This window comes from Sus scrofa, chromosome 3 (assembly GCF_054392235.1).
Source record: "Sus scrofa isolate SSC_HxYL_T2T_F1_AM1 chromosome 3, Sscrofa_HxYL_maternal_Yorkshire_Landrace_v2.0, whole genome shotgun sequence".
Classification (NCBI taxonomy): Eukaryota; Metazoa; Chordata; class Mammalia; order Artiodactyla; family Suidae; genus Sus; species Sus scrofa.
This window is the reverse complement of record NC_139385.1, coordinates 58,339,111-58,365,779: the sequence shown is the minus strand read 5'-3', so window position 1 is coordinate 58,365,779 and position 26,669 is coordinate 58,339,111. Positions and strand designations below refer to the sequence as shown.

Here is a 26,669-nt window from a genome sequence, read left to right as displayed (position 1 = left end):
CCAAGGCCATTTTTCCAGCACTTAGTTCAAAACCCTGACCACCCTCTCAGGCTTTTTCAGGACTTGATTGGCCAGTAAAGCAATAAAGACCTCCTTTCTGATAGTTTGTAAATGTTCGGTGTTCATCCCACATTGAGGACGAATAACATGTACTTCTTTTAATCAAAGGGGATTTGGCTAATAACACAATGCCTTCAGTTTCTGAAAAGGACTTTGTGTGCCATTCTTTCCATACACTTTTCACAATTAGGAGAGAACAAGTAATTAGCATGGATTGGATCTAACACAACTTTTCCTAGAAATGACAGTAGGGGCCAGAAATGCCTCCTGATTCTTTTTCAAAATCAAACTCCTATAACATTTTGATTTCTTCCCTTTAGATTGTCTCAACATGTTGCTGTTTTTTTCCCGAGCTCCATCTTGGCTTAGGGTTTCAATATTTACTGAAATTATTAAAATCTTTCCAGTTGGTCTCCCGGAGGAACAGTTATCCACAATATGAATTTACATAGATAAAGATGATCACTATGAAACACAGCTTGCATAAAACCCTCTCCTGTTTCAGGAGCTCTCACGCCTTGGGGTATGACTCTTGGGCCAAGTTCAGACCCCTCTGTTTGAGTTCTAGGACCACCTACAATCTGTGCCCCCTGTACATCCTAGAGCCAAATTGTGACTGATTCAGGAGCCTGAGCTTCAAAAGAAGACCAGAGACCTAGTTAAGAGTGGTTAAGGCAGTCCTGAAATCAGTAATGAAATGATAGGAAAAGGAAACTCATATTCTGAAAAAGAAAAGAAAACGGAAAGAGTAAAAATGTGAGTAAATACAATACAAATATCTTTCTGGTCTTGAGTTTCTAACTTGTATTTGCAGGTTGAAACAAAAATTACTACCTTGTCTGATAAGGTTTTCAACATATATAGTTGTAATTTTAAAGCAAATTATAAAGTGGGAAGGGTAAGCTACCTCCACTTGCTGTGTTACAATGCCCACACCACAGAACTACAATAAGTTATATAAATGACTTACCCAGAGTAACAGCCAAAACATCTATACAAATGATACATTTAAAACAAATATAGAACTCCCAGGTGCATGTAACTTTTTCAAGGAACGTTTTGTCAGGATACATACCCAAGAGTGGGATTGCTAGCTGTGCAATAGAAAATTGACAGAACACTGTCGAGTTCCTGGGGAAGCTCAGTGGTTAATGAACCTGACTAGCATCCATGAGGATGTGGGTTTGATCCCTGGCCTCACTCAGTGGGTTAAGGATCTGGCGTTGCTGTGAGCTGTGGTGTAGGTCACAGACGTGGCTCAGATCCCACGTTGCTGTGGCTGTGGTGTAGGCCGGCAGCTGCAGCTCTGATTTGACCCCTAGTCTGGGAACCTCTTTATGCCACGGGTGTGACCCTAAAATGTTACTGAATGATAGTCAGTTTCCTATTGTGATCATTTCTGCTGTACAACAGAGTAATTCAGTTATATATGTACACACATCCCATCTTTTTCAGATTCTTTTTCCATGTAGTCTGTCACAGAATATTGGATAGATTCCTCTGTGCTATACGGCAGGTCCCCGTTGGCCTGTCATTTCATTTACCACAGTGTGCATATGCCAGTTTGGAGTTCCTGCTGTGGTGCAATGTGTTAAGAATCCATCTGCAGTGTTTCTGGCTGCTGCAGAGGCATGGGTTTGATCCCTAGTGAGCACAGTACATTGAAGGATTTGTTGTTCAGTCCCTGGTCCAGAAACTTCCATATGCAGTGGATGTGGCCATAACAACAAACAGACAAACTCTGTGTTCTGCAACTTGATTGGATTTATTAGTTCTAATAGCTTTCTTGTGTATTCTTTGGGATACTCTCTGTATTTTGCAGATGATTTCATCTGCAAAAGAGATAGTTTGGGCTCTTTCTATTTTGGATGCAGAGCAATAGTTCTGGTTAGAACTTCCAGTAGAATGTTAAATAACAGCAGAGGAAGTGGGCATTCTTGCCTTTGTGACCCTAAAAGACAGCATATAGAGGTTCTCATGCTAGAAGTTGAATCTAGATATAGCCGCTAGCCTACACCACAGCCACACCAACAGCAGATCTGAGCTGCAGCTGCGACCTACATCATAGCTCACAGCAACGCCAGATCCTTAACCCACTGAGTGAGGCCAGGAATCGAACCCACAACCTCATGGTTCCTAGTTGGATTCATTAACTACTGAGCCATGACAGGAACTCCTCTAATGCATTTGTAATTTAAATCTTTAGAATATAGAAAATCAGGCTACAAGCAAAATTACAGTAGTAGTAGCTTTCACAATTGCCTATGCATTTACCTTTACCCTAATTTCTTTATGTGGCTTCAGGTTACTGTTTTCCTTTTATTTCAGCCTGAAGAACTCTCTTTAACATTTCCTGAAGGGAAGGTCTAGTGGTAATAAACACCCTCGGCTTTTTAAAATCTTGGAATGTCATTTCTGCCTCATTGTTAAAGGATGGTTTTATTGGATATAAAGTTGTCCATTGATATTCTCCCCCCGCCCCTTTAAGCGTATTGGTTGTATCAACCCACTGACTTCTCGCCTTCAGGGTTTCTGATGAGAAATTGACAGGTCATCTCTTTGGGAATTCCTCGTATGGGATGAGTCAGCCACTTTTGCTCCTTTTAAGATTCCTTCTTCATCTTTGTCTTTCAATATTTTGATGATAATGCATCTCAGTGTGAGTATTTTTGAGTTTCTTCTACTTGGAGTTTTTGAGCTTCTTGGATTTATAGATTCACTTATAGCCATTTCAGTTCTTTAAATTTGGGAAGTTTTCAGGAATTATTCATTTTGCTCCTTTCTTATCTCTCTTCTCCTGCTGACATTCCCACAATGCCTGTGTTGGTCCACTTGATGATGTTTCACAAGTCTCTCAGGCTCTGTTCATTTTTCTTCATTTTTTTTTTTCTCTTCCTTAGACTTGATCATTTTATTTGTTCTTTATGTGCACTGATTGTTCGGCTTGCAGATCTGGTTTTGAACCCTTTTGAGATACTTTTCATTTCAGTGATTGGACTTTTCAGCTTAAAAATTTCTTTTTGGTTCTTTTTGAAAATAATTTAACCTCTATCGATATTATTTTCTACATATTATTTTTCTATTTTTGTCCATGTCTTCCTTTAGCTCTTTGAGCATCTTTAAAATAATTGTTTTTAAGTCTTTGTCTAGTAATTTTGACATCTGGGCTTCCTCAGGTACATGTTCTGTTGGTTGATTTATTTTGCTGCTTCTTTTTAAGGGCTGCAGATGCAGCATATTGAAATTCCCGGGCTAGGGGTCAAATCAGGGTATAACTGCTGGCCTACACCATAGCCACAGCAATACCAGATACAAGATATGTCTGTAACCCACACCATGGCTCATAGCAACACCAGACTCTTAACCTGATTAGCGAGGCCAGAGATCAAATCCAGATCCTCATTCATGGATACTAGTTGGGTTTGTTTCCACTGAGCCACCATGGGAACTCCTATTTTGCTTCTTTGAATCAGCTAAACATTGCTGTTTTTTTGTGTGCCTTGATTGCTTTTATTGAAAATTTGACTTTTGGATTTGATGAACATGTAAACTAGAGAAACCAGATTTTCCCCTTTCCCTAGAGTTTGGTGGGGTTTTAGTTTTTTTTATTTTAGCAAATCTTAGATATGGCCATTGAGTTCTAAGAATGTTTTCAGACTCCTTATCTCCTGTATGTTTTCCTCTCGAGTTATTTTTGTCCGTTAATGTTCTTTCTGTGATGTGGTGTCCATCCCCATTGAGGCTACTAAAGTAATCTAATGATTGATCGGTATGTTGAGATTGTTGCTGTGTTCCTTCAATGGTTAGACATGTTTTTTCATATTTACTATCTATAGTATGAATTTTAAAACTAAAGTGCATATTTAATCTCATATTTCTTTTTCTTCCTTTAGTCTTCTAAAATGTAATGATGTCTCTTATAATCAATAACTTCTTAGGGTGAAAATAGGGATCCATTCCTCTGATATGTTCACTTAATTTCTAATAATGTACCACACGGTGAAGTATGTAAAGCACAGCTGTCTTGCCAAGATCGATCCTAAGGAACTGGTTTTCATTCTGGAATGATCCTTGAATTTCAATTTCTCAATAAACCCGAGCGCACTTTTCTCTCCTATGATGTATATCACATAAATATTATTTTAGCTATTATAGATACAAGTAACTGCTATTTGATGTTGACTCTCCACTTGTGTTCAGTTGCAGATGGCAGGGGCTCTGTGGCCCCATCATTTCCATTAAGCTCTCAGTAAAAAGATTAACATTTTATCTCAATGCTGTTGCTGCCATGATTGTCATTTCTTTAGCCTTTTCTGCAGAATGAATTCTGTAGGAATATTTAATGTAATTCACATTTGAATTTGCTTAACATACCAACACACTTAGCTTTAAAAACAAAGGAAGGAGACTACTTGCTTTCTGTTCTCTGCCGTCCTCTTTTCCCTCTACTTGGCTGTTCTTATCTCAACATGCAAACATGACTATAGTATTGAACTGGACACATTGAGCAATTTCTTATTCTTCTGTGAATGCAAAATTGGATTGCAAGCTTTATCTCTAGTTTAGAAGCAAAAGTCAAAACCAAAGGACAGCTTCTACACTGGTGAGAAAACTTGTTAATGAGAATGCTAAATACACTATTAAGAGTTGAACAAAAGGAATTGTGTCTCAATTTTATGTATGTGCATAAATAATGAGTCTTATTAGAAGTCTTATCACAAGAAAATATGCAATTAGCTTAACCCAAATGTACTATACCACTGTTCCCATATTAGCCCTCTTTTCATTCTGATGTACATGCTAAAGAAACCCTTCTATATGCCATGTAGCACTAAATCTGGCTAAACTGCACCTGCCCTTCAGATGGTAATAAGAAATAGTCAAAAATTACACCATGGCAGTACTTTAATTTGTAATCTCTAGTTGGTTTTTGAAATCATAAGTGTTCACCTGACTTTTTGAAGTCATGATGATTCACATGGTTTTCTGCCTACCTATTCTACCATTTATTGAGTGACGAGTCCTTATCTCCTACAATGTGAATTTGTGTATTTCTCCTTTCAGATTGATCAGCTTCTGCCTCACCTATTTTAATGAGGATTCTCATAATGATAAAGACAACAATTCTCCAAAAAGACACAGTGCCAGAGGCCAGCTCCAGCGGCCAGGGAGTATACATCCCGATCGGAGAGGGACACGGTGTCGGCGAATGTACATATGGAGACAGCCTCTTTGTCCCTTCTTTTAGGGCGCTGGACTGCTCAAATTTTTTTGGCAAAAGTAGTAGATTATATCGGCAGTTTTTCACTACAAATTACATCGTAGTGTTAAAAGTACATTGGTTAACTTTTACATGGTACAGCAGCTATACATCACGTTCTAACATATTTGTCTTAACTAAGTGAGTACAATTTAAGGGCAATTAGGTACAATACATCATGTGGAAAGGAGGAGACCCAGTACAAATCATCCCATGGCCAGCAATTCTCCACAAGTTGAAGAGGTCAGAGACACAAGAATTGGGAATTCACAAATCTTGTTTTTAGACTGGTGCTTATCTTTAAAGCATTATGGCAGGGAGACAGTGTAAGAAAATATAAACCAACTTAACTAGATATCACTTAAAAGCTTCTATAACTCATAGCTAGGTGTCTTTTGGTCAAGAATAATATATGTCTAACTTCTATGAACCTCATTAAAATCCTAACTCTAAAGTTTACTGTATAACTAGTTAGTAGATAAACACTATATATTAATTAAGTTGGATTTAAATAGGGGAAAGTCCTTCAGGATGAAATTCTTATTATATTATTGTTGTAATTTTGTTAAATCACAAATCACCACAGGAAAATAAGAATGGAAAATAAGAATAATAAGTAAATAATCAGGAAAGACTGAGGAAACTGAATAACAAATAAAACAACAGGATAGACTAGGTCACCTGAGAAACAATCCATGTTCTCCAGAGCAAACATGGAAATTGCTTTCCCAGGAAAGCCCCAGTTCTTCCCCATAAACATCAAAATGAGAGCTGTGTAACCTGAGGCCTGCCCTCAGCTTGTACTGTTCAGGCAGGCTTTTTATCCTGACCAGAAGCCCACCTTCGGCTTGTACCATTCAGGTGAGTTTTCATCCTGTCCAGAGGCCCACCTTTGGCATATACCATTCAGATGAGCTCCCTTCCTTGGTTAGGAACTTGCCTTCAGGTTTTTCTGCCATCAGGCAAGGTCCTTTTTTTGAGTCCTTGCATCTCCTCAGCTCCCCGCAACCCAGCAATTTTAAATGTGTATGCACCTAACAAAAACGATTTCAAAATGCAGATCCTGCTACCCGCCTCCCCCAACAACAACTTGGCATTCATCCACAGAAACAGGTGACTTTCTGGGAGATGAGAGATTTCAGCACCAGGTACCAAGGGTCCTTGGAGGAGTCTTGCCCATCCATGTGGCGGGAATTGGTCCTGCCTGTGGACACTGTAGTAGCCCATGAACCTGCCTCAGCTCTGCTCAGCTGGGGTCCAGAAGTCCCTAAAGAACACTGACTCTGACAATCACTCATGGGTAAGAGAGACTTTGAGGAAGGCTAGGTTTCCAGGGAAGTGCTGGTATAGCACTGGAGCAAAATATATGTGTGTGTGTGTGTGTGTGTGTATAAAAGTGTATATATGTATATACATACACACAGATATATATACATATATACATATGTGTGTATATGTAGAAACATTTCATATGTAAAATATATATAAAATACATATATATACACACACATACAAATTTGACATACCGATGAGGGGAAGAGGAGTAATTTGACTTAACACATGTCATCTGTCCTCCAGGTGGCACAGCTTCATGTCAGGCCATATCTTCTCAGCCTGTGATTTCTTCCAAGGGGTAAAGTGAGGGTGTGTGAGTGAGTGCCTGGTTTCCCCAGCTGTGTAGGACACTCTCAAGAAGACCCACTTCTCTTGTCCCATCAAGTGGCCGATAGAACTGCTGGGGGACATTGCAGGGATGAGGATCCCATGAACCCCAGTCTAGTCAGACAAACCCAAACTAGAGGCACTGTACAAAATACCTCATTGGTATTTTTCACAAGTGTCAAGGTCATGAAAAACAAGGATGGTCTGAGGATCCATCTCAGATTTGGGAAAAGGAAAGGGTCTTGATGACTAAATGCATTATAGCTCCCTGTACTGGCTTCTGGGCCAGAAAAGACAAATGAGTGGAAAAGTGGTAAAATTAAAAACTGTATTGTGTAGTGTATGGTATTATACCAATGTTAATTGTTTACTTTTGTTCAATGTATTATAGTTACATAAGAGGTTAACCTTAAGGAAAGTTGTGTAACAGACATGCGGAAGCTGTCTCTGCTGTCTCTGGATTTTTTTCTGTACATCTAAATTTTGAAATAATTTATTTTATTTAAAAATAAAACTAACATTTAAAAACTAAAATGAAGCAGGAATGAGGATTAAGAATGCAAAGGGAGAAGGTGAGGACCAGGGTTTTGTTTGTTTGTTTGTTTTTAAGGTAATCAGGGAAGTTCTTCCTGTCATGGTGCCTTTTTAGCAGAGCAGGAGTCAGGGCAGGGCCATACAACTATCTTAAGAGTCTGATTACAGAGTAAACAGCAGATAAAAAGGAACTGAGACTAGACCATGGCATGTTCAAAGTACATCATAGCAGCACACTGGATAAGGCAGAGAATGGTAAGGGTGAGGTAAGAGGGGAGTGCTGTGTCTCTGTACTTTTTCCAGCTTTACTGAGGTGTGGTTGACAAAAGTCGTACATATTTAGATTGTACAACATAATGTTTTGATATACATACACAATGTGAAATGATTCCACTATCATTTCATGAAATGAAATCAGGAAACCATCCCATCATCAAGCCAATTAACATATCCATCAGTTCACACAGTTACCTTTGTGTGTGTGTGTGTGTGTGTGTGTGTGTATGTGTGTCGGGGGTCAGAATATTTCAGATCTATTCTTCTAGCAAATTAAGTATATGGCACATTATTATGAATTGTAATCCCCATGCTGTACATGAATTTTCTAGAACTTATCTGTCTTATAACTGAAAGTCTATACTCCCCATATTTGTAATTTAAATTATTAGGCAATAAGTATGCAGGCATATCGTCCTACCCTCTCCCTTACATATCTTTCAAATAATGTTTTGAAACATTTTCAGTTTTTTTCGATAATTCTAAAAGTAATTTTCAAACAGGCAAAAGTGCACATGGGGTTCTTTTGCACTACTTCATTTTATATCTATTTGTTGTTTTTTTCTTTTTTTGTCTTTTTAGGGCAGCACAGATCTGAGTCGAGTCTGAGACCTACACCACAGCTCACAGCAACACGGGATCCTTAACCCACTGAGCTAGGCCAGGGATCGAACTTGCGTCCTCATGCATACGAGTCAGATTCATTTCCACTGAGCCACGACAGGAACTCCCTAAATATATTTGTTAATAAACCAATGGTTCTCCAGACTTTTCAGCATACTGAGTGCTAAAGCAAACAAGAGGTAATTGCTCCTTAGTTTTAGAACAGTAGCTTTACAATATATGTAGCTGTTGCAAATTACATATTTAAATTATATCGCATGTCTTTTTTGGTAATAGATTTTGTTTTATGAATTTGTGTCAAAACAGAAATAATACTTTGAAATAAATTTGCTTTTTAATCCTTCGTCTGTGAATACCTAAATTTTGCAGTGAAGAATTTAAAAAGCTGCAAGGATATTCCTATTTGAAATGTAAAATAAGTGACTTAGACTCAATAATTAGGAATTTTCTTGGCACTGTGAAACTTCAATTTTTAATGCTGTTTTATTCTTGCAGATTCTTCTCAAAATATGTTGGTGGCTTGAGAGATGTCATGACCAAGTGGTGATCTATACAGAAGGTAGGTTAGAAAGCTTTAATTCCTATGTCCATGAATTAGCCAACTTTTTTCCATTTTTTTCAAGTTTTTTTAAGTATAATTGACTTAGAAGTTGGTGGTAATTCTGCTCTACAGCAATGTGATTCAGTTATACAGATTCTTTTTCCTCATAGATGATCCCAGAATATTGGGTCGAGTTCCCTGTGCTATACAACAGGTCCCCGTTGGCCAATCATTCCATATTCCTCAGTGTAATTAGCAAGCTTTTATAAAACACTTTTCATCAGGGAATAGAATACTGGGACTGTGGTCTGACTTCACTCCTCACCCTTGCCTGCAAGACCTTTCATTGCCATTGGAGAAACACCTCACGATATGTGGAGGCTGTCAGAGGGGAGAAGTGCAAGGGGTTCCAGACAACAATAGCACAGGGGGCCAGCCCTCCGTGGGGAAGTAGGGAGTAAGAAGTGTTTAGGAAAAAGGCTCAAGCATGGGGGTATTCTCCTTGGGGTGCCAGAGTCAGCTGACTAAGATGAGATCATTCCCGCGTCCATATTCTCCAGCCAGAAACCAGCAGGAACACACCTGAGAACAAGTGGAATCTAGAACAAGTTGGGTTTCTTCCTCATTGCCCTGAGTGTCTCAGGAGGAGGATGTTAGAAGAAAGCTACTGCAGGATTTGGGCTTAGGTCAGGTGATTTGAGGGAGAGCCTGAAAGTGGTGGGTCATTTAGATCAGATGCTGAAAGCCAGGGCAATTCTGTGATTCATCTGTCAATGAATCTTACCGACAGGAGGGAAGATGATGGGTAGGAAAGAGCCGTTCCTGGAAACAAAGTAGCTGTCATTCATTTTAACCAAAAGAATGGAGTGTTTGGTATTTGAGGGGTGGCGCAGTGACCTTTTTTTTTTCCCCTGTACTTAGAAAACAATTATGAATTGCCATCATTTTGTCTCACTTTATCATGCTCTCCAAGTAATCTTACTTGGTGTTGGTATTCTCTTGATACTTCTTAGTATTTATGACCAGGCTCACTAGTGGATAGCAGCAAGGCTGTTGTTTTTGTCTTTGTTTTCTCCTCACAAGGAACATGAAGCATGAGGGAGGCTTTTAGCTTGAATTGGAAGACATCCTTCTAGAATGTTAGCAATCAGTGAAAAAGTACAGGTCTTCTAGGCACACCCACTCCATGTATGAAGAAGAAATGTGAACAGAAGAAGCACATTCAGCTCATTGCTGGCTTGCATGTATTTTCTAAGATTTGTTTAAACGCCTCTACTCTCAAGTTTTATATTTGTTGTATTTTGATGTAAAATTCATAAATTTTTTTTTTTTTTTTTTTTTTGTCTTTTTGTCTTTTTGTTGTTGTTGTTGTTGTTGTTGCTATTTCTTGGGCCGCTCCCGCGGCATATGGAGGTTCCCAGGCTAGGGGTTGAATCGGAGCTGTAGCCACCGGCCTACGCCAGAGCCACAGCAACGCGGGATCCGAGCCGCGTCTGCAACCTACACCACAGCTCACGGCAACGCTGGATCGTTAACCCACTGAGCAAGGGCAGGGATCGAACCCGCAACCTCATGGTTTCTAGTTGGATTCGTTAACCGCTGCGCCACGACGGGAACTCCACATTCATAAATGTTAAAAACACCAGTCAGATTTCAGTTCATCCATCCTCCTGTAAGGATTGTCTCAGACTGAAACTGTGGATTCTCTTGACTTAGGATTTAAACCCCTATCACTCCCCCTCCCAGCTCGATTGATTAGGAAACTGGTGCAGTGATATCGGAGTGGAATGAGAGAAAACCAAGAAGTCATCCATTACAAAAACTGTCCATAAAGTCTGCTCCTAATTTGAATACAAAATGTTTTAACAAGCAAGAATTTAACCACTGCTGGAGTTCCCTTGTCAGTGCAGTGGAAATGAATCCAACTAAAAAGTATGTGGTTGCGGGTTCAATCCCTGGCCTCCATCAGTGGGTTAAGGATCTGGTATTGCCATGAGCCGTGGTGTAGGTCACAGACTTGGCTCGAATCTGATGTGGCTGTGGTGTAGGCCGGCAGCTGTAGCTCTGATTGGACCCCTAACCTGGAAACCTCCATATGCTGCAGGTGTGGCCCTTAAAAGCAAAAAAAAAAAAAAAAAAAAAAAAAAAAAAAAAAAAAAAAAAAAAATTTAACCACTGCTAAATTATCCATATGTTGAGTAAGGCTACAAATGTTACCCGTATAAACATAGACATGATTGCCCACGAGGCCAGTGGGATGAAGTTAAAAATATAGTACTTGTCCAGAGATTATCAGTCAACCTTTTTTGTAAGTTTGTAGTTTTTAGATTTTTTTTAACCATTTCATTGTGTGTTGATACATCTCATATCATGAAATGTTTCCTTTGGAGTTCCAGTTGTGGCTCAGTGGAAACGAATCTGACTAGCATCCATGAGGACGCAGGTTCAATTCCTGGCCTTGCTCAGTGGGTTAATGATCAGGCATTGCTATGAGTTGTGGTGTAGGTCATAGATGTGGTTCAGATCTGGTGTTACTATGGCTGTGGTGCAGGTCGGTGGCTACAGCTCCCATTCGACCCCTAGCCTGGGAACTTCCATATGCTGCGGGTACAGCCCAAAAAAAAAGAAAGAAAAAAAAAGTTTCCTTTGATGGTCATCTGTCTGAGACCAGGTGGCAAGATTTTCACACTTTTGCTGAATCTTTCCCTGCCATCCAACTTCACTTTGACAAGCATGTCTGACCACTCCACTGCATTAGAGATCACTGACTGTGTGGAGTAATGACAAGCCTACTGAAGATGACTGGGTACGTTAGACAGTGTACAGTGGATAGATTGGTATAGATGCTGAATTCAGTCCATTTTCTACATCCAGTGATGTGTCCCAGTGATTGATTCTGGCATCAAAACGGAAATCTTTCTCTTTCTTAACTTGCTATTCACACATGATCTTCCAATGGCAAGTACTCACAATGACAGATGCTGCCTTCACCACAACTTGGCTCTTGGCTAAACTCCCCTCCTCTTAGCTTATGAGCCCTGCCTTGGGAGAAAGTGTTTGCAATGTGCCTAGGCCTCAGCTGGATCCCAGCAGTTGCTTGGCCTAAGAGCTGGGACCCTTTCCCCATATGCCATTTGGCGAGCATAATCAGTGGTTGTGCACCCTAGGTGTCTTGATCAGATGCTTCATTTTGCCCAGGATTTTTACTCTCCTGCTTCCTAGGCAAGTCACTATATCCATAAACTTGACTGAACGAGTCCATTTTTCTTTTTTCTTACCTGATCCAAAACACCTTCCAGTAGATTTTTCATATGTATTAAAAAAATCAGTAAGTAAACTGCTGCCTGTAGAATTTTGCCTCTAAAGCAACAGGACCCTTCCAAAAATGTAATGTAAGCACAAACTGTTGCATTCTTAACAAAAAGCCATTCTTCTGGGTGCTGTGGGTGCTTCGGTGCACCAGTCCCTGCTAGATGCTGCCAGAAGTCCCCATTGCTTCTGCACACGTGGACACACACACCCTGCAGCTCTGATGGCCCTGGAGGGGGTGTAGGTTCCTGAATTGTATTCTCACCGCACTGGTGTTTGCAGGTGAATGGGGAAAAAATTCACTCACCTCCACATTATCTCCCTTCTGCCTACAAGCTGAAACTCAGGGCTGATGAGGCCCCTCTGAATTTCAGAGTTTGATGAAACAGATTTTCTAGAGTTTATTCATGGCCCTTCTTCTCCCCGGACAGGCCACATGTGTGCTTTGCCTGACAGTGCCCAGCCCCCAGGGCTGTTTTGGATTCTGGTTTGATTCCTTAGAAAAGACCAGCAATCTGATTCATATCATTGTTTTCCAATATTTCAATCCTCTTGCTCAGTAAAAAGTTCTCTGACATGTGAATTAAATGCATATTCTACAGTTCTATAATTTGTATGCATGACAAAGCTTATATAAGCATAAGAATTTTAAAAGAATGAGATGAAAAAGAATCCAAATGGAAGTTCTGATATTTTCTTCCTGTATCTGGGTGTACTGTCTTCCACTCCAATTGGTGGGCCTGAAAGGTCTCACTCTGAGAGAACCTCGGTGCATCTCAGGTGAAGGCGTGGGGGGGTGGGGATGGGGACAAAGGAGGGATGATAGCTACAGGGATGGTTGAAGGTATTTTTGCCTTCAACCCTCAAAATCTGCCTGGATGACCTTGGACTTGTAGGTGAATTCCAGATTCAGGGAAAGGTGTGTTTTTCATAATGGAGTTCTACCCAGAACGAAATGGATCACGCTATATTGCGCTCTTTTTCATGAAAGTTAGTAAATTGAATTTCCTTCTCTTGTTATTCTTTTCCTTTTAAACATGCCATGAATAAAAATAACAAACTGCTGAGAATGGTGCTATGCTCTGACATGTTTTATCCAGGCGGCAAAATGATGTTTTGGGGGGAGGGCACAGAGAGTAATAGGTGCCATAACCTGGTGGCGGTGGAAATGATTTGCTCTAGGGAGATCTCCTGGATGACCCAGGAAAAGGATTCTTTCACACAGGTTGTATACGTTGGGGCAGCAGCAGCTTTTGGTCTGAGTCCGTTGTGGAAAGCAAGCACATGTGTAGTTTGGTGAACCGTTTTGTGCCTCAGGGTCACCATTTGTTAATTAGGTGACCAAACTATAGAAGAGGCTCCAGTCCTATTTTTGGTAATGGCTCTTCTTCCTCCTCCTCCTCGTGTTCCCCCTGCACTCCTGCTTCTCCCTCGTCTCCTCGTCTACTTCACCAGAAGTCCCTGGTAACTCCCTAGGCAGTAAAGGAGGGCTCTGCTCTAGGGTGTGGGGGTGACAAGGGCAGTGTCCTCTTTGCCTAAATGGAGAGAAGGAGCAGCACTCATCACTTTGGGCAAGTTGTGGTTCCTACTTAAATTATGGACAAATATTTTAGATGGTGTCCTGGCCAGGGCGTCAGACTCTAGACCTGCCTGTCCGCCCTTCTTGATCTGCTCTCTGCAGTTTCTTTTATCAAACAGGCTTGGGTGAGCCCTTCCAGTTTTGGGGTTTTTTTGGGTTTTTTGTTTGTTTGTTTGATTCTTAAAATTTTTTAAGGTATAGTTAATTTACTATGTTCTTTTAAATTTTTTTTTTTTTTTCTTTTTAGAGCTGCCCCCATGGCATGTGGAGGTTGCCAGACTAGGGGTCAAACTGGAGCTGTAGGTGCTGGCCTACACCACAGCCACAGCAATGCCAGATCCTTAACCCACTGAGCGAGGCCAGGGATCGAACCCAAAACCTCATGGTTCCTAGTTAGATTCATTTCCACTGCACCACAGTGGGAACTCCTACAAAAATTTTTATTGAAGTATAGCTGATTTACAGTGTTTTGTCCCCTTCCAGTTTGAATAGCCTAAACCTTATTTGTGGGGCAAGGATATCTCATCTACCTTCCCAAAGTCTCCACCTTTTTCCCTACGGGGAAATTTCAAGGACATGTAATTGCTTTTCCAGAAAATATGTGTTAGTAATTATTTGCCCTTGTGATCCATTCCAAAAGGAGAATGGTCATAGAACCTAACTAATAAATCACATATCCTTTGCATCACTTATATAAAAATATTCTGATCCCCAAATTAAAAAAAAAAAAAAGAATTTTAATCATCCAATGCACAGGACTAGCTAAAGCACACACACACACACACACACATGCTTACACCAAAAAGCTGAATCATCCACATTTCTTGTAGTCAAGATGAGAAGAGGAAATTGTGTTTTCCTATGAAAGATGCTAGTATTTCCTCTATCCTCAACTGTTGTTGAGCTTTACCTTATTTTATAGTACCTTTTACTCAAATTTAGTTTTATCTCAAAGATGTGGTTTAGAAATACCAGTTTAGGAGTTCATTGTGGCTCAGTGGGTTAAGGACCCACTATAGCCTCTGTGCAGATGCGAGTTCGGCCCTGGCCTCACCCAGTGGGTGAAGGGACTGGCATTGCAGTAAGCTGCAACATAGATTGCAGGTGTGGCTTGGATCCAGCATTACTGTGGCTGTGCCATAGGTTTCAGCTGCAGCTCCAATTCGACCCCTAGCCTGGAAACTAAGAAGAAAAAGAAGGTTTTCCAGCTTAAACTTCCAAAAAGAGAGTGTCATGTTTTTGACCATGAGATATTGTAGGTGTACAATAACTATGCTGTTCTAGTTAGTAAATATTATCCATTGGACATTCTTGGACATGGTGGCCACTTTCCATAGGTCTGTGATTCAGTAACATCAGAAAATATCACAAAGTACATTTCAAAAAGAATAAAAGCTATGATTTTGTAAATTATTTTACCACCTGAATGTTTTTTTCTTTATTGAAAAAGTACCCTTCACAGAGCCCTCCCGTCAGCTTTGAGAGAAAGGGCCATGATACTGTCACCCCAAAGAGTGACCTGAGAGACTTCACCAGACGTACGCTTGACATATGTTCATTATTGAGATTTTCCTGTGTCGAGAACAACAGACTTTTTATGACCAATGAGAAATATGGAGTCTCAACTGAGCACGGTTTGGAAAGTATGAGGCAGACAGTGAGACTTCATTAGTATTATAATAGAAATGCTGATTAAGTGTATACTTTCTTTAACAGATGCTGAAATGCCAATTCTCAAGAAATTTGAGGTAATATATATTGAGTGCCATATTTTCTAAGAGATCAAAATTCTTTTAAGCAATATATCCTTTTTGTAGCCCTACAATAAATAGAAAATAAATATAATAAATATAAATTTCCTGAGACTTGGAAAAATGTGCATTTTTTAGAATGATAGAAAATGTGAATCCTTCTGCATGGTTCAGAAGTTTAAACTATCACAGCTGAACATTAGGGTTTTTTCATTTTCTAGAGACATGCGTACCACCGTCTGAACGTTCTACTGTATTTTAAAAGGAGCCAAATGAGCACTATCATTTAATACTAAGCAGTAAATACAAATACACTAGAGGATGTAATCGAAGTGTTACCAAAAATTGTCTCATTCGTGATAAGCTTCATGTGTTTGATAATATGGCTGCTTTCATTGCAAAATAAAGCCAACCTCACAAACCTAACACAAGCTCTTCTGTACAGAATCACTTGGCTGTCTGCAAGCTAGCAAAGAGGCGTCAGATGCTTCTCTGCTGCTTCATTTCATCCTGGATCCCACTTGCCATAGGCCTCCCTACCTCAGGTTTCCAAAGGAAAGAAGTCACTTTGAGCATAGGAACTTGTCCCCCCAAAAATGAAGCATGAGACCCCTGAGGCCATTGGACTGAATGGGAACTGAAACTGGACAAATAGTTTCCCTCATTCGATGCCAACAGAGTTTGGCTCCTTTTCCAAATTTGTCGTTCTCTCAACTGTGAGTCAGAGCTCAAGCTAATGAAATCCTGGGAAGGAAAGGATTTTGCAGGTTTTCATGGGGAATCTAATTCTTTTTTTTTTTTTTTTTAGAAGTAATTAACAAATACACAAGAATTTTCTTGGTGTGTGGGGTCCACTGGTGTCAGCCTCCTTCACTGTCAGTTTGCTGTGTGGCTTGGGATCTGCTCAGGGTCTGTCTCTGGGTGGCTGGCTCAGGCTTTGGTTTGAGGTCCCTCTGTGCTCTTGGTGGAGCACTGGGTGCCTCTGTGTGGACCTCATGGATCTGTGTGCGGGTCTCGGAGATATCTCTTCCCTGAGAGCAGTCTCTGTATGAGGTTCCTGGGGGAGGTTTCTCTGTGTGAAGTCTGTATCATCTCTGACAGGTCTCAGTGAGGGTCTCTCAGAGGTCTCTGGGTGAAGTCTGTGTATCTTCTCCATGAGCTCTCTGTGGGGGTCTGTCAGGGGTCTCTGTGGAGGTCTCTCTATATGATCTCTGAGAGGTCTCTGTGCAGGTCTCAAGGGGTCTCTGTGTGGGACTCTTGGTGGCGGGCTTCCCATTGCTGGCCTTCGGACCTTATGGCAGGAGAAGGGCAGAGAGACTTGCCCCTTCTTGTTTCTTGCTGTTCTCTCAGTGTCGCCATCTGTGTCATTTCTGACAGGAGCCAGCTCCCCCCACCCCCAGCCCCACCTCTCAGTGCCCCTGAGAGGACACAGCAGTGGCCAGTCTCAGGTCCCGCTCTGGGCCACCCTCTCCTGAGCTCCCGAGGGTGTGCTCTGCTCTGGGTCCTGGTCCCTTCCCTGGTCCTGACTGCGCTATCACTGCTGTGCCCACCCTGGAGGATGGGGCCCTGAGGCAGGACCTGGCTCCAGGAAGAAACCTGTGCCTGCTCCCCCCTCCTCCGTGGGTCCTGGGCCCACATGTTGGGTCCTGACAGGCATGGGGCAGGGCCCTTCCTGCTATCACCTGGATCGGGTCCCCTCCTGGAGAAGGTCCCTCCACCGTGGGAGTGACCATGACACAAAGCACCGAGGGCTCTAGAGAACTGCCCTGGTCCCCCAGCTTCCCGTGTGCACGGTCAGGGAGGGGACCCAATGCGCCCTCCTGCCCTGCAGGTCACTTCCTCCCTACTGTGTGACAAGTCCTGTCTGCTGGCCCTTCTCCCTCGGGGCTCTGGAGTGAGCAAGGCTGCTGCCAGGTGACACTTGCTAGAACCCTAGGACAGTCCCTGGCCTCTTAAGTGCCTGGGAGCCTCCTAGGGCCATGTATGTAGGTAAAGGTCACAGATTGCGAGTCTGTCCGGAGCTGCCCCTGCCGTGAAAGCTGATGAGATCATGGTGGGGAAGTGACCCGCCCTGTTGAGGCTCTGCTGCCTCCATGAGCCTCCCCCGCACCTCCATGAAGGAGCTACAGGCATCCTTCCTCTGGGCTCTGGGAGCTGGAGGAGCAGGGAGGCTCTGGGGTAGGGCCACCAAGAGCCAACTTCTCCTCTCTGGGCCAGAGATGTGGTGGGACACCAGAGGCTCCTTGGTCACTGCACCTTGCCTGCATCCCAGCCTGGGCACCTCTTCCACTTGCCTCCTTCCCGGCATCCCAGCCTGGGGCACAGTGTCCTCTAACAGGTGGTGAGGTGACAGCACACATGGTCATGGCCCTGCTTGTCCCCCAGGGGATATGGGCCCTGTGAGCAGGAGGAGTGGACAGGCCCTCAGTGGCCTCAATGGTCCCCACCCTCCCCCTGCACCCTCACAGATGGGACTGCCTGGTCCTTGTCCTTGCCGCTGCTCCAGAGCCTGAGAAAGGCAGAGAGAGGGTGACCTCCTGGGCCATCTCCCCCCCAGCTCCCTCAGCCAGAGGAGAAGCTTCCCAGGTGGATGTCATCTCTGCCCACCAAGGCCTGCCCACCCCTGCCCGCACCCCAGCGCTGCCCCCAAATGCCCTCCTTATTCTGACATGGGAACTGGTCTCTGATACTTGTTGGAGCCTGAGGGGCATTTCAGCCTCTGCCACCCACCCCCGTCCCCTACAGCCACACAAGTTCAAGGTAGACAGCGGGAGAGGATGGCTGAGCCAGATGGTAGCGTGGGGGGAAGTCTTCCAGGTTGCGTTCCCCTGCCATGTCCTGAATGCTGTCGCTTGCTTTGGTAATTCTGGTATTAGGGGAGCTTCAGGTGCAACCAGGGAACTGGGGGCGAGCATTCCACCTTGGGGCCAGCCTCCCTCTATGGCCCTGTCCCTTCTGGAAGCCAAAGCAGACACCTGGGAAAAGTGGACCCTGATCCCATCCCCTCCCCCTGCAGGCACAGACAGAAATCGCCACCTCTTGTGGGAAAGAAACATATTTGGGGAAACAATGAACATTATGGTAGGAATAAGCCATTGGCACATAGAGGATGTGCTACCATGAGGGAGAAACAGGTTTCCTTAGCATGGACTGAATTTTCCTATCAGGCAAAGCTTGAGGAGCACACCCTGGTTGACCAGCAGATGCACATTTTTGAGGAGAGCATGTCGGGTGATGGTGCAGATGGCCTGAGGTACCTGCCGCTATTGGTCCCTGCTGGCAGGGTCTGCCTGGGGTCCCCAGGTCCTTGGGTGGGGAGGTCCACTTGCCACCCTTGTCTTTGGTACCCCCACTGTTGAGAGAGCTGTGGTCCTTGGGGGTGGTTTGGCGACTGTGAACTCGACTTCTCAACAGTCTTTTCTGTTCTAAGAAGGCGTGAACCTTCTGGTAGTGAGACTGCCCCCCTGCTGGGGGCTGGAGCCGCTGTGTGTGCTGGTTTAACTCTGAGGGCTGGAGGTCTTGACGAAGCCCCAGTTGCTCTCCCAGGATCTGTCCAATAACAGTTCCAGTCACCTCAGCTTCTGGAGCCCCAGATCCCCCTTGCACTGGTTCCTGGCATGGAGCAGTGAGTGATACTGGCTTGCCTTTTTGAGGGACTGTTTCCATTCCTTTACCTTTTTTATGGGGACTTACACACTGCAGAAAGCGCTTCATCCTTCTTCTGAAGTAGCTTTCCAGTAAAATCTGTTGCTTCCCTGGAGAGAACGGGAGGTCTTTGCTCCCAAGGGACTCTCCTCTTTCCTTGACCTTGGGAGGATGGCTCACACCATTGGCTTGGGAAGCCCTTAGACCTGAAAACTTTTCTTCATACTCTTCTGGTTGGAGCCTTGTAAGTCCCCTCTGCTCATCATTTGGAGCAAACCTCTCTCTCCAGCTCTTTCTTTGTTTATGTGCTTTTGGCTTGGGCCTCTTGAAGCCCTGCCACTCCTTAGCTGGGGCAAACATCTCTCTCTGGCCATTTGTTTCATTGTCATCTTCTGGTAGGAGCCACTCACAGACCTCCTCCTCATCATCTGAGACCATCTGGCCCTTACATGGGTCACTTTTGGGTTTGGGGGTTGCTGTTGTCCCTGGCTGCTCTTTGAGTTTTTGTGCTCTTCTGGTTGGAGCCTCATAAATCCCCTCCACTCATCAGTTGGGGCAAGCATCACACCCTGGCTATTGTATGGGTCCCTAAGTTTTGGTTTTGTGGATTTCTGCTGCCCTTGGCTGCTCTGTTCGCTCCCTTTGGGGTCGTATGGTAACTGGGAAGCTGGCCTGTCTTCACTAGCATATTCTCTCTGGAAATTGGACAGGGAGCTCTGAGAAGCCAAGATGTCTGAAGCAAGGCGCACATCAGTGTGAGAGTCTTGAAGGAGCACAGTGGTGACAGCATCCTGGAGGAGCATGCCAGTGGCATAGTCTTGGAGGAGGACATCTGTGTGAGTATCTTTAAGGTCCTCATCGGTGGCATGGCCTTGAGGCTGATTCTTTGCCTCTACCAGACCTCTCCGTTCAAACTTACTAGCCACCTGTGTTTTAAGTCAAGGCTCCTTTGGGTCTTGGGTCATTGGCTTTGTCAGCGGTGATAGGCTTGTGCTAGTGGCTGGAAACCCGGATTTTCTCAGATCTGCCTCCGAGGTTTGAGAGTTGGCCAGCACACTGGGTCCCAAGATAACTTCCCCAGCAGGGTCCTCCCCAGTCTCCATGGCCTCCACTGCCTCCATGGCCTGTTTGGCCATTGAAGATGGGGACGTTAAGTCCATCTCCAGTACCGAGGCACTATGGCAGAGGTCTTTGTAGGTCTGAGCCAGACACCTTTCCCTGGATTTCCTCCTGGTCATTGGTGAAGTTGGACTGGGCCCTGAGAAATTCCCCACCGGCAGGATTCCGCCCCTGTGTTTGCGTGGGGGCTTGGGAGGAGGCGTCCTTCTCTCCTGCCCAGTCAGAGGGGCCTCTGAGGGCTCGTGGCTGACTCCAGGTAGAGGCCTGCCCAGGGCGCCGTGGACTTGCCTAGCTGCAGGTGAGGGGGCAGGCAGGGGACTCAGCAGGGTGGGAACGGACACTCTTGTTAGCACGTTCTCTCCCTGATGGGGCTGAGGTTTTCCCAAGACCTTGGAAACGTTGGCTTTGGAGTGTTCCCTGGGTTGCTGGGTGACTGAGGGGGAAAAGGTACACCTTGGAAGGGGTGAGGGCTGAGCCCCACTTGGCTTGAGATATATGGGTTCAAAAGCCTGGGTAGGAAAGCCCCACCTGTACCTTACCCTCAGCCTCATAATATGTACTTCCAGCATCTGTCGAATGCCAGGACTAAGAAAGGAAAGCTGCCTGGAGGTGTTTACACAGGGCTTCCAATACTTCAAGGATGCTGGATTTCGGATTTCCTTGTGACTGTGGGACTTAGGAAGAGACTGGTTGGAAGCAAGCCAGGATCGCCGTACAGTCACAGGGATCAAACCCTTATGAATCTGCTGCACCTTTTTGCTCAGATGGACTTTCAAGGTTCTTTCTAGATGTCTTCTATCTGGAACCCTGGGGAAACACTTTGCAGAGTCCCTCTGCAAGGATCTTTCTGCCACCATGTCAGAGTTCATTTCCAGAAACGTGTCTGGGAGGCTGGTCCTGGAGAGATCTTTTGAGACCCTACTGAGACATGGCTCTAGAGCCTTGATGAACTCCTTGCCTAGTTGGATGGTCATTTGGCATCTCCTCTGGGATCTGGTAGTGCTCCTGGACCTTGTCTTATATGGGTCCAGGCCACTACTGCCTGTGAGACTAGAGGGCTGCCTGGGTCCTTGTCGGCCCTGTGCTGCATGCATGTCTACCAGTGGGCACTGAAATGGATTCAGTTCCAGAGACAGTGGGATCCCGAGAGACAGGCCCCTCTCTTTTTGATTTTCAGTGAGCCTCTTTTGAAGCTGTTGCTTCTGCAGCCAGGAGCATGCCAGAGGTTGCGTTTCAGCTGGGGTGAAATAGAGTGCCTTCTTCTGGAATGTTGGGCAATATAGCCCAAGGGTCCCCAGCTGGGGTGGAGCAGAAGGTGGTCTGAACAGGAGAGAGACAGTGGGAGGAAGTGCTAGGCATGGGTCTGAGCCAGGAAGAGGGCCTGGGACTAAGGCAAGTTTTGAGTCAAAGGCTGGGGTTGGGCCTCAGAGCAGGGCAAGAAGGAGTCCTGGGAAAAACCTTCAGATAGTCTCGGTGGCGTGGGTTGTGGAAAGCCACTAGAGATTCCATAGAATAAAACGGGGGAGCCTGTAGTTGAGAAGAGCTCCAAGGGACAAAAGCAGTAGCCACCAATGCCTCGCTGTGCAGAGAGGGGAGACCCCAGAAGAGCTGGCTGTGTGTGCACTCAAAGTGGTCCCTCAAGACCCCGAGGTATAAGAACTGCTGAGGACCGGGCAGCAGCTCTGCTTTGTCTTTATGTTCCCAAAGGATGGAGGGGTTGTAGCATCCTGCTGCCCACTCAGTGATGTCCATATCATCCCTAAAGAGCTCAGGGGGTAGTCTGAGCTCCTTTGTTTTGAAAATGACCCATATTTTCCTCTCTCTTTCTGAATCTTTAGTTCTATCCTCTTGCTGATGAAGGATCTCCAGCAGCCTCTGGATATGTGGGCTGACAAGTGAGGGTCTGCTCGTCTCTCCGCAGCTGTCTGTGGGGCTTTTCCAGTTGGAGGCCTCTGGTGAGGTGGGCTCTTGCTGGGCCTCCTGCTTGGATGAGGTGGGGAAGAATAAGGCCTTGGTGGTCTCCCACCAGCACGACAGGAATGACATGGGACAGCTAGCGAGGCCAAGACCCAGATGGCTTGGATGGTAGATGCCCAAAAGGAGTTACCTGGAGGTGAGCACTTTGCGACAGGACCCTGTGGGATGCTCTTGATGTTGCATTGGTCTTGAGGGTCTGCTGCCAGGATGGAGGCCAGAGGGGGAGGGCTCTGGGTCAGAGGAGCCCGGGAAGCTGATGGGGACATGGTAGGAACAGCCTCTTGTGCAGGCTCCCTGCATGGCTGCTGGGCTCCAGCAGGCACTACCTGGCACACCTCGCCAAGGGGGTCTGGACGTGAATAGCAGTGAAAGCGGCCCCTGTCAGGGACTCTGCGCAGGTGGTTGCAGGAGACAAGAGGCACAGGCTCTAGGCAGGAGCCGACAGGGCCAAGGCAGGGGTAGGCACCTGCAGCCACGACCCCCCACAGCCCCCACGCTGACTTCACAGTGCACCTGTTGTCCCTCCCCTTGGGGCTTGAGCTGAACCCTGCTGCCATGGCTCCCCTTCCCAGGTCAGCCCCAGGCTGCCTGCAGCCCTAGGGTCACACCCTGAGCCCTGGAAGGAAGGAGAACCCAGGAGAGAAAGGAAAGATTCTTTACCTTTGCAGATGTGCCATCAGGCCCCAAACCCATCCCAGCTGTTGCAGACCATCTCTGCAGGCTGGAAATCAGGACACTGGGTCATGGTGGTGAAGGCAAGGGCATGAGGGTTTTACAGGAGGCTGGTCCCTTTAGGGACACTTTTGGGAGACTGGAACCCAAGCACCAGTGTCCAAGGCCACACAAATCCTGACAGTGATGGAGAAGCTCCCAGACAGTTTTCTCATTGGCAAAGTGCTTCCATATCTATTACCCCTGGCCGCCCTCACAAGCTCCCTGGATGTGCGGAGGTGGGGGGGAGGGAGCAGGGAGACCTCACAGAGGAATCCCAGCCATGTGAAACCACTTGTTCTCAGTCCAATCTGGAGGATCCACCTCCCAATCCAGGCACTCCTGGTCCAAGACAGCCCACACGCCCCTGCTGGGTCAGGCCCTTTCCCAGGCTCCTCACAGCTTCATTCTGCAAAAGGATCTGGTTCCTGCTTTCCTTTGCTGAGGATTCTGTTCCCTGCTGCTGGCATCCTTATAGACCAAGGAGCTGGTCCCTCAGGGCCGGGAGAGATGGAAGCAGACTCTCAGGGCGCACAGGGCTGAACATGGAAGCTTACCTTTCAAAGCGCTCTGTCTCATGCTCCTCCTCCTCCTCCTCCCCAGCGGCTCTATTTGTTGCTGAGAAACAGAAAAAAAAAAAAAAAAAAAAGGAGGGGCTGGTTCCCACTTCTCACTCTGCCTTCTCTAAAGCATCAAACACTCAAGACACTCCACAACCAGGCATAATAGGACTTTCTACATTGAACTAATGGAGCTCTGTGGGCTTTCTTTTCTTTCACTCATTTTTAAAGTGAATACAAATATTCTGTGTTCCTTCATTGAAGAACACAAGGAAGGATTTTCTAAGAGATCTACTCTGGATTTCTTGCGTCACTGTTCCTCTGCTCAAGAAACACACATCTCAGGTCTCTGCCCTCCGAGGTGGGGCCCCACCTGCTCAGAGGCTCTCAGAGCCTCAGCACTGCCCTCAGACGAGCCCTTGTTCAAGACCCTTGTTCGTGGCTGGTGAACAAGTGCTCAGGAGCTTGACCTGTGGCTGAGATGGAACTCTTAGTATCCAGTCCTTGGCCGCTGGTCACTGCATTTGGGACTAGCCCTGGAGCCCTCTCCCCTCCTGGGACACCTGGTCTGAGATCTTTGGCCAGAAATCCCAGCGCCCACTCTATTCCCTGTCAGGCCTGGCTTGTCCCTAGAGGGATGGTGTGTGTTGTTTCCTGAGAATAGATGTCCTCTTCTTTCCCATCTCAGGAGTCTCTCTAGTGGCTTCAGAAAAGTGAAAGTCATACTAGAAAAGAGAGACTCATGTGCTCTTGGGTCTGGGCCCCGGGTTCCTTACCTTCCTGATGCTCCCGTGTGTCCTAGGTGGTAGTGAGGACGGATCACTCCTGAGGTAGGGGAGTAGTAGGAAGAAGAGCCCCAGTCCACACACCAAGGCGAGGATGGTTTCATCCACCCAGGAATCGGGACTGGGGCGCCACCAAAGAGCACAAATATTTTTCACAAAAGAGCGAAGAGTCTTTGTCTCTTCACAAGACTTTCACAGGAAATAACACTGTTACCCTCAGGCAACTGAACCCTGTGAATGACCTGGCAGTTAGAGCCCCAGGCTCATACCACAGAACTGCAGCCACATCACAAAGGGCTCTTGAGGGTGGGGGAGGGGACAGGAGGGGAGGAGGCTGGGCCAGCGCCCCTCCCCTGCCACCCAGCCCCTCAGCTCTCTCCTTCCAGCCTCTTGGGCCTTCTAGACCTCAATCAATTTTTGGATCATTTCACCTGAAAGCCAGGTATTTCCTGGTTCCGCAGGTCTCTTGGAGATCTTGGCTTGAACCCACCTATTTCTTAGCCTTTGAAAGTCTGATCCTCTCCCAGGCATTTGGCTGTTGCCCAGAGACACATATATAAACCGTCAGCATCTCCTCTGTCTGCAATCTCATCCTTTTCTCACCTTACCTGTTTACATAGAAGTTGTACTTCCTCAGCAGATTTCAATGATACCACACAGTATTATCAGCTCATGTTGTACATTAGATCCCAAAACCTTCATTTCATAACGAAGTCTGTGTCAGGGAGCAACCGTTAGGGAGTGTCCTTATGGCCCTGCTCAGCCACTGGTGGGCGTTGCGGTGGGCCCTTCCCCCAAGCAAGCGACAAGGAGTGACCATGGGCCCCTCCCTCTCTCCCCTTCCCTCTGGATAAACAGAGCCTGAATTGGGACTGAGGCAAGATGGGTTTTTGAGACACGGGTCTGCCATCTTGTCGGTCTGCCAGCTTTCCGCTTAAAGTTGCTATTCCTTGTCCCAAAAACTCGTCTCCGAATTTATTGGCCTGTCGAGCGGCACACACAGCAGACTTGGGTTGGGTATCATCTGTACCCTGTTACTGGCCTCTTATTTCCCTCAACCCTGCCCCTGGCAACCACCTCTCTGTTTCTATGAGTCTGACTTTTCCTGGTAGATTTCACATGGAAGTGATAAGGGGCTGTTTTTGTCTTTGTCTGGCCTATTTGCCTTAGCAGGATGTCCTTTAGATTCCTCCACATGGTTGCAAATCTTAACTCTTTTTTTCCCATGTGGTAAGTTTTTGACGTTCCTCAACCCAGAAATGGAATCTTATTTTATCCTGACTTAACGTTGAATATTTAATTTGTGATTGTTTCCATCCACCTTTGCCATCTTCACTCAGAACAACTGACACAAAAATTCAAACAAATGATGTATTACTTAAAATTTACAAAACTCCATATAATAGAAAGATAAGTAAGTAATTAAACATCGAAACGATATGGTTTGTGTTAGTAGCATTTATACTTCTGAAGTTAGAAAAGCTTCACCAAGGCTTATGGGACATGCTGGACTCATACATACACACACACATACACATTTTGACAGGCCAGTGCAGTCATTTCAAATCCCAAAGTTAAGCGTGTCCTCGTGTTCTTTAAATTTTTGTGTGTGTATGGTCTTGACCATATTTCTTCTTACTCTGACCAGAATGGACAGTCTCCATTCTCCAAAGTCTAGAAACCTGTGTGGCACACCCAGAAGCTAGGGATAGTTTAATTGAACTCAAGTTCTATTCTTTAGAGTGGACACTGGGGCTGGAGGCCCGGGGCCTGGGTTTGAGTCATCTTAAGTAGCCTTTTCTGCTATCACCAGTGTGTTCTACGCATAGTCTCTTCTTCAGAGTACACAGTGCCTTCCCGCCTCTACCCTTCACACTCCCGGAGCCTCACATCTTGCTGGTACTGTATAGAAAGGGTACTTTGATTCTTATAGGAAATTCCCTTGTGATATCATTGGACATTGCTTTGGCAGGTGGAATTGGGTATTCATTTAGGGATTGTACTTTTTAATCACCACCTGGTGAGTTTTTCTTCATATATGAACTATTCATATGGCTGTACTGTCATGAACGTTCATGTTCAAGAACACATCTTTGGCATCTCCTGTTGCTTTTGATACAGTGTCTTCCCCCTTTATGACATTGTCTGTGGGGTATTACAGTCCCCAGTGTGGGCAACTAGGGTACCTGAGCAGTGTGGAGAGTCCTTCATTGGAATGAGTAGCATCAGTGGAGATCATGGTGGCTCCTGATTTCCGCTTCGTTTGCAACGGCACT

The 26,669-nt window shown here is 45.3% G+C and overlaps 2 protein-coding genes and 1 long non-coding RNA gene across 6 annotated transcripts in view; 1 reads left to right on the top strand and 2 right to left on the bottom strand.

The window, feature by feature from the left end:
- Positions 1 to 26,669, top strand: part of LOC110259968 (uncharacterized) — a 74,435-nt gene that overhangs the window by 10,367 nt on the left and 37,399 nt on the right. For 3 of the 4 annotated variants that reach the window (XR_014841222.1, XR_014841219.1, XR_014841221.1), the window contains exons 2-3: positions 8,375 to 8,595; positions 8,912 to 8,975. This is a non-coding gene — a long non-coding RNA (uncharacterized LOC110259968). Of the gene's footprint in view, positions 1 to 5,124; positions 6,182 to 8,374; positions 8,596 to 8,911; positions 8,976 to 26,669 lie in introns of all 4 variants that reach the window. The other variant, XR_014841220.1, reaches the window with a different exon arrangement.
- On the bottom strand, positions 18,636 to 20,151 carry LOC110259967 (spermatogenesis-associated protein 31E1). Its single transcript, XM_085018471.1, has one exon. The coding sequence runs from the start codon at positions 19,677 to 19,679 to the stop codon at positions 18,711 to 18,713; it is 969 nt and encodes a 322-aa protein (XP_084874597.1). The 5' UTR covers positions 19,680 to 20,151; the 3' UTR covers positions 18,636 to 18,710.
- On the bottom strand, positions 20,180 to 22,406 carry LOC110260117 (spermatogenesis-associated protein 31E1-like). The gene is made up of 2 exons (XM_085016186.1): positions 21,773 to 22,406; positions 20,180 to 21,597 (listed from the first exon to the last, which is right to left on the bottom strand). The coding sequence occupies exons 1-2, from the start codon at positions 22,404 to 22,406 to the stop codon at positions 20,180 to 20,182; spliced, it is 2,052 nt and encodes a 683-aa protein (XP_084872312.1).

Coding starts and splice junctions, on each gene's coding strand:
- LOC110259967 (XM_085018471.1), bottom strand. CDS start 19,679: ATGGTCTCAGATGATGAGGAGGAGGTCTGTGAGTGGCTCCTACCAGAA.
- LOC110260117 (XM_085016186.1), bottom strand. CDS start 22,406: ATGTCATTCCTGTCGTGCTGGTGGGAGACCACCAAGGCCTTATTCTTC. Junction 21,598..21,772: donor TGCTCTGAGGCCCAACCCCA/GCCTTTGACTCA, acceptor ATTTCACCCCAG/CTGAAACGCAACCTCTGGCA.